This window comes from Piliocolobus tephrosceles, chromosome 2 (assembly GCF_002776525.5).
Source record: "Piliocolobus tephrosceles isolate RC106 chromosome 2, ASM277652v3, whole genome shotgun sequence".
NCBI lineage: Eukaryota > Metazoa > Chordata > Mammalia > Primates > Cercopithecidae > Piliocolobus > Piliocolobus tephrosceles.
In genome coordinates, this window is record NC_045435.1 from 87195976 (window position 1) to 87203364 (window position 7389).

The window sequence follows — 7389 nt, forward strand, 5'->3', positions numbered from 1 at the left end:
AACTGTCTCAAAACAAGAAAAAAAAAGTCTTTAAGCTGAATTTGAATACTCTTTACTTACTATATGTATGCCACACTATTAGCTAAAAGGATTGTTTTTTCTCTTTGCTAGGAGCCGGTGAAACCTGAAGAAGGCAGAGATATGGCAAACAGGATTGGTGCTTTTGGATACATGGAGTGTTCAGCAAAGACCAAAGATGGAGTGAGAGAGGTTTTTGAAATGGCTACGAGAGCTGCTCTGCAAGCTAGACGTGGGAAGAAAAAATCTGGGTGCCTTGTCTTGTGAAACCTTGCTGCAAGCACAGCCCTTATGCGGTTAATTTTGAAGTGCTGTTTATTAATCTTAGTGTATGATTACTGGCCTTTTTCGTTTATCTATAATTTACCTAAGATTACAAATCAGAAGTCATCTTGCTACCAGTATTTAGAAGCCAACTATGATTATTAATGATGTCCAACCCGTCTGGCCCACCAGGGTCCTTTTGACACTGCTCTAACAGCTCTCCTCTGCACTCCCACCTGACACACCAGGCGCTAATTCAAGGAATTTCTTAACTTCTTGCTTCTTTCTAGAAAGAGAAACAGTTGGTAACTTTTGTGAATTAGGCTGTAACTACTTTATAACTAACATGTCCTGCCTATTACCTGTCAGCTGCAAGGTACTCTGGTGAGTCACCACTTCAGGGCTTTACTCCTTAACACATTTGTTGGCATAGCTCTGGGGTGGGCAGTTTTTTGAAAATGGGCTCAACCAGAAAAGCCCAAGTTCATGCAGCTGTGGCAGAGTTACAGTTCTGTTGTTTCATGTTAGTTACCTTATAGTTACTGTGTAATTAGTGCCACTTAATGTATGTTACCAAAAATAAATATATCTACTCCAGACTAGATGTAGTATTTTTTGTATAATTGGATTTCCTAATACTGATATTTGTCATCCCCAAAGAAAGTGTATTGGTTTTTTAAAAAAGAAAGTGTATTTGGAAATAAAGTCAGATGGAAAATTCATTTTTTAAATTCCCGTTTTGTCACTTTTTCTGATAAAAGATGGCCATATTACCCCTTTTCGGCCCCATGTATCTCAGTACCCCTATCTGGAGCTGGGCTAAGTAAATAGGAATTGGTTTCACGCCTAAGGCAATTAGACACTTTGGAAGGTGGCATAACCTGTCTCACCTGGACTTCAGCATCTGGCTCTAATTCACAGTGCTCTTCTCACTGTATCCAGGTTCCCTCCCAGAGGAGCCACCAGTTCTCATGGGTGGCACTCAGTCTCTCTTCTCTCCAGCTGACTAAACTTTTTTTCTGTACCAGTTAATTTTTCCAACTACTAATAGAATAAAGGCAGTTTTCTAAACTTCCTGTATCTTGTTGTTTGTGTGCTCTCTCCAGGGCTGGGGGCAGGAGGATGCAAGGACTTCCTGGCCTAGCTCACCCTGGAGAGGTTTGTTCAGGGTGCAAAAGACTAGCTTGTGCCCCACCTCCCACCCACCCAGCAGCTAATCCCAACAACATGGAAATGATTATCCTGTACCGCATTCTAGTTCAGATTGTGGGGGAGGGTGAATGCAGCCTACTGAGGAGGCCAGAGGACTCAGGCCGCGTTTCCTTGGCCCTGACGAGCTTTGGGCTCCACTTCAGGAGGCTGGGGCAGAGCTTCCAGGACTCTGCCCTGTTAGAAAACCCGCACAAGGGCGGTGCCGCTTTGGAGACAGGGAGGAGGGAGACCGGAAGCCCAGATCCCTCTGGCTGTCCCCAGCACTGCCGGTAACATGGCACAGGAGAGGAGGGCTGTTTGTGCACCGGCAGCTGCTGCCGCCGCCCACCAACCTTCTATGCCGAACCCCACATCCTAATTGAGGAGCCTTTGAGAAAGAAAACGGAGCCCTTGAGGGCCCCAAACCTCGGAAGGGTAACCTGGACCGCTGCCGCCTGGTTGCCTGGGCCAGACAAGACATGCCCGCGGCTCCTCCCGGCTTGGGTGGAGCCCGCGTCCCGCTCGGGCGCACCCTTCAGCCTTTTCCCGGCTGAAGGAGGGGCCGAGCCCTCCGGATAGGGCGGGGGCCGGATGAGGCGGGACCCTCGGGCCCGAAAAACTGCCTGCGCCACGTGACCTGCCGCCGGCCAGTTAAAAGGAGGCACCTCCTGGCCTCTCTTCACCGTGCTTGTTCGGGGCGCTCTCGTAGCTGCTCGGACAGTTGCGCCATGTGTGCTGCTCAGCTAGCGGCTGCAGCGGCCCGGTCGGTGTACGCCTTCTCGGCGCGCCCGCTGGCCGGCGGGGAGCCTGTGAGCCTGGGCTCCCTGCGGGGCAAGGTGCTACTTATCGAGAATGTGGCTTCCCTCTGAGGCACTACGGTCCGGGACTACACCCAGATGAACGAGCTGCAGCGGCGCCTTGGGCCCCGGGGCCTGGTGGTGCTCGGCTTCCCGTGCAACCAGTTTGGGCATCAGGTGCGCCGGGCGGGGCGTGGTGGCTGGGGGCGCCGGCGGGGTGCTGGGGGGTGCCATAGACTCAATGCGCGGAGAGTCTGGCTACCCTCTCGCTTCCCTTGTGCTCGTAGCTGCTGGAATTCTTGTCCGCCCTGGGGTTGCGCATGGAGGGCAAAATCCCGGTGACTCATAGAAAAACTCCCTTGTTAGTGGTTAGAACGGTTCCCTCCCCCTCTTGACCCCGGGTCCCAGCTGCCCTTCTCTCCCGTAGGAGAACACCAAGAACGAAGAGATTCTGAATTCCCTCAAGTACGTCCGACCTGGTGGTGGGTTCGAGCCCAAATTCATGCTCTTCGAGAAGTGCGAGGTGAACGGTGCGGGGGCGCACCCTCTCTTCGCCTTCCTGCGGGAGGCCCTGCCAGCCCCCAGCGACGATGCCACTGCGCTCATGACCGACCCCAAGTTCATCACCTGGTCTCCGGTGTGCCGCAACGATGTTGCCTGGAACTTCGAGAAGTTCCTGGTGGGCCCTGACGGTGTGCCCGTACGCAGGTACAGCCGCCGCTTCCAGACCATTGACATCGAGCCTGACATCGAAGCCCTGCTGTCTCAAGGTCCCAGCAGTGCCTAGGGCCCCCTTCCTACCCCGGCTGCTTGGCAGTTGCAGCGCTGCTCTCTGGGGGGTTTTCATCTATGAGGGTGTTTCCTCTAAACCTACAAGGAGGAACACCTGATAATACTGAAAATACCCCCTCGAGATGGGCGCTCGTCCTGTCCATCCCAGTCTCTGCCAGACCAAGGCGAGTTTCCCCACTAATAAAGTGCCTGTTGTCAGCAGAACTGTGTGTATATCCTGTGTCATTTGGGGGATACTTTTTCTCATCTCATTGTCATAGTGGTGGGAACTTAACCCTCCTGCCCTTATCCTAGCCAAGTCTGAACTTTCTGTCCTTTTGTCTGCAGTGTGTAGGGTCCACTATTTCCTTTGTGGGAAGTCTGGCTCTTGGCCTGAATTTCTGCCTTCACCAGAACATGCAAAGGGCCATCCCAAGACCCAGTTAAAACAAAGTCCCTACTTAAAAAAGAAGACACAAGGCAAGGGTTGACTGCCTAACTCTAATAGACTTACGACTACTTGCTGCCCACTGAAATGACTGTCACAAAATAACATGAGTCCCCACTCACATTTGGAGTCTATGGCCTCTCCAATTATTAGGCCCACAGAAGCCCATTTCACACAGTTGGAAGCTCATGGAATGTTACAAATTCTGTTACTTGGCTAGATCTTTCCATGTTGCTACCAAGTGCTTGTATCTGCTGTGATGCTGATCTTACAAGTTTTTCTGCCTCATGTATTTAAGAGTGAGAAAACTACAATTTAACTGGCCCTTCTGACTATGCCCTGCCCAACACTTACATGCAATCTCACATTCAGGCCCAGGATAAGGGCTTGTCTTTGAAGCCAGCTGCTGCTTTTCAGGCACCACTCAGGTCCAGCTTCTCCATCTGTTGACCCTGCTGCCAATCTTTCAAGACGGATTTGAAGCCATTTCCTAACGCAGTGCGGGGGACTGCAGGGCCTGGGTGTAGCTTCTGCTTGTGCAAACAGGTGCCCAGAGACATGGCAGTGCTGTTCTGAAGTCCAGCATTTGTGTTCAAATTGGTGACTCAAGGCCCTTACGTCTGAGCCAACTCTCAAGGACTTTTCCTCTTGCTCTAAGCAGTGATCTTTGCTGCTGCTCTCCCCCTTTGTCTGCCCTTAGGTCACTAAGGATTGTAGGGCCTTCTGGACCTGCTCTGGCTCCATCCTCAGAACTCCTAAACAGGCCCACCTCCCTCTGGTTCTGTCCACCCCAGCCTTTGAGTCCCCCTTGAGGTGACCCAGGCAGAACTATCAGCTTCCCCTTTGGACCTCACTCTACCTGTGTTTTCCTTGGAACTCTCAGGAGTCTCATGCTCTGTTGCCCAGGCTGGGGTGCAGTGGCATGATCTCAGTTCACTGCAGCCTCCACCTCCCGAGTTCAAGCAATTCTGCCTCAGCCTCCCCAGTGGCTGGTATTACAGGTGCCTGCCACCATACCTGGCTACTTTTTATATTTTTAGAAGAGACAGGGTTTCGCCATGTTGACCAGGCTGGTCTTGAACTCCTGACCTCAGGTGATCTGCCCGCCTAGGCCTCCCAAAGTGCTAGGATTACAGGCATGAGCCACTGAGCCCTGCCAGAGTGGAATGTTTTTATATTAGTAGACCAATATTTGTGATGAATATCATATGCCGGGCCCTGGGGACCCTGAGATGGCCAGCCCCAGTACTCCTCTTAGACTGTTAACCTCTGGGGAAGAAGATTAGTCATTCACAAATGCAATCAAGACTCCTGAGTGGCCAGTCACGGTGGCTCATGCCTATGATCCCAGCACTTTATAATCCCAAGTAATCCGAGGTGGGCAAATCACTTGAGGCTAGGAGTTGGAGACCAGCCTGACCAAAACATGGTGAAACGCCCGTCTCTACTAAAAATACAAAAATTAGCCAGGTGTGGTGTCGGGCGCCTGTAATTCCAGCTACTTGGGTGGCTGAGGCAGGGAGAATTGCCTGAACCTTGGAGGCAGAGGTTGCAGTGAGCCGAGATCATGCCATTGCACTTCAGCCTGGGCAACAGAGCGAGACTCTTTTTCAAAAACAAAATTCCACTCAAATGGGACCAAGGCTTTTTGACATTTCTAGACTTCAAATCTGACTCCTGGAATGGAGAGTAGCAACCTGTAAATCTGGGTAGAACCAGATTACCTGTGACCCCTAATGTCCTACTTGTCTCTTCCCCAAAAGCACTTTGCTCCCTTATTCTTTCATAATCCAGTCCTGTGCCGTGTGCTCTGCCAGGTGCCTGAAGAAGTCAGAAGGACAGTATATAATTATCAAAAAAGCATGTTTTGTGCTTTGAGAATAGGAAAAAAAGACAAAAAAACTGTGTACCTTACACTAGTTAAAAAAAAAAAAAAAAGCATAAATAAGAGGACCAGGCCCAGTAGGGAGGATCACGCATGCCTCCTGGAAAAAGTGACAGTGAGGCCAGGTGCGGTGGCTCACACCTGTGATTGCAGCACTTTGGGAGGTCGAGGTGGGCGGATGGCTTGATGGCTTGAGGTCAGGAGTTAGAGACGAGCCTGGCCAACATGGTGAAACCACAGCTCTATTAAAAATATGAAAATTAGGCTGGGTGCGGTGGCTCACTCCTGTAATCCCAGCACTTCAGGAGGTCGAGGCAGGTGGATCACGAGGTCTGGAGATCGAGACCATCCTGGCTAACATGGTGAAACACTGTCTCTACTAAAAATACAAAAAATTAGCTGGGCGTGGTGGCGGGCACCTGTAGTCCCAGCTACTCAGGAGACTAAGGCAGGCAGGAGAATGGTGTGAAACCGGGAGGCAGAGCTTGCAGTGAGCTGAGATTGTGCCACTGCACTCCACCTATCTGAATCTGAAAACATCCACCTATCCCCAAAACCTGTTCCTCCTGGTGCCAACTCAGTCAATAATGCCACCTTCCCATCTCAGGACCTCACACACTATACTCCCTGCCTGCCCACCCGCTATCAGCTTATTCCTTAACCAACTGCTTCTTGACCTCTTTTCAGTCTCACTTTTTTTTTTTTTTTCTGAGAGGGAGTCTCCCTCTGTTGCCCAGGGTGGAGTGCAGTGGTGCAATCTCGGCTCACTGCAAGCTCCAGCTCACTGCAATCTGCGCCTCCCAGGTTCACACCATTCTCCTGCCTTAGACATCCAGACAGAGGTATCTGGGGCAGGCAGTTACATGAGGCACAGAAGAAGAGAATGTTTAAAGGCAACGGTCTAGCCACGGGAGCAGTAGCCACTGGAGAGTTTGAGGTCACGTGCGATAAGTGGCATGAAAAAGATTAGGGGACCTGGGCCTGAGGTGTATAGGTGCATAATCCTTCCAGATTAGCTGGCAGAGAGAAATAGTTGGGGAGGAACAAGGTTGGAGCAAGGGACCAAGGGAAGGGACAGTTCCTAAAGAATAGTTAAGGCTGGGCACGGTGGCGCAAGACTGTAATCCCAGCACTTTGGGAAGCCGAGATGGGTGGATCACAAGGTCAGGAGATCGAGACCATCCTGGCTAACACGGTGAAACCCCCGTCTCTACTAAAAAATACAAAAAACTAGCTGGGCGAGGTGACGGGTGCCTGTAGTCCCAGCTACTCGGGAAGCTGAGGCAGGAGAACGGCGTGAACCCAAGAGGTGGAGCTTGCAGTGAGCTGAGATCCGGCCACTGCACTCCAGCCTGGGGGACAGAGCGAGACTCCGTCTCAAAAAAAAAAAAAAAAAAAAAAAAGAATAGTTAGTTGGAACCCATGCTTCTGGACTGCCTGCAGTCTCAGGGGGCAGCTGGAACCAAAGCTAGAAAGCCATGTGTCTAGGAGGTACCAGGTCCTATTCTAGGAGATGAATATACAGTGCCCAGGAGTCACCCAGGTACTTGTGAAAATGTATGTTCCACGGCCCACCTCCAGAGATGCTGAAGTGGAAAGTCTAGGGACCTAAGGTCCTACTCAGTGTTCTACCAGTTGGACCTGTGAGAAGAGACATCCCACTTCAACTCTCCCCTTTCCCGTACAGCCACACTCTCAGGTTAGGCTACAGGATGGGCACCCAGAACTTTCCAACAGACTCTAACTTCTCTCCAGGATGCTTGGTGATTCACACCTCCTTGCCCCGTGCCACCCCGACCCCCTCAGTTTATGCCTTGGGCTACCAGTGAAGGGAACCTTTTTGGTTTCCCCTGAAATTACTCAGCTTCAGTAAAGGGAACTTCTGAACTCCCAGTATGCCTGATCCTGGCTGGGGAACATTTCTCCTCAGACTTTAAGCTGTATGCCTCCTCTCTCAACTAGAAGTCGTTTCTTTCTTTTTTTTTTTTTTTTTTTGAGAGGGAGTCTCGCTCTGT

At 50.9% G+C, this 7389-nt stretch overlaps 2 protein-coding genes across 2 annotated transcripts in view; both read left to right on the forward strand.

Annotated features, from left to right (window-relative positions):
- Positions 1-1353, forward strand: part of RHOA (ras homolog family member A) — a 56670-nt gene extending 55317 nt beyond the window's left edge. The window contains exon 5 of the mRNA XM_023231813.1: positions 112-1353. Within this exon, the coding sequence (XP_023087581.1) occupies positions 112-285 (174 nt within the window). The 3' untranslated portion in view covers positions 286-1353. The remainder of the gene's footprint in view (positions 1-111) is intronic.
- A 406-nt stretch (positions 1354-1759) lies between these two features.
- Positions 1760-3266, forward strand: GPX1 (glutathione peroxidase 1). The gene is made up of 2 exons (XM_023231812.1): positions 1760-2447; positions 2698-3266. Exons 1-2 carry the CDS (start codon positions 2202-2204, stop codon positions 3055-3057), a joined length of 606 nt encoding a protein of 201 aa, XP_023087580.1. The 5' UTR covers positions 1760-2201; the 3' UTR covers positions 3058-3266.
- Positions 3267-7389: the final 4123 nt, after the last annotated feature.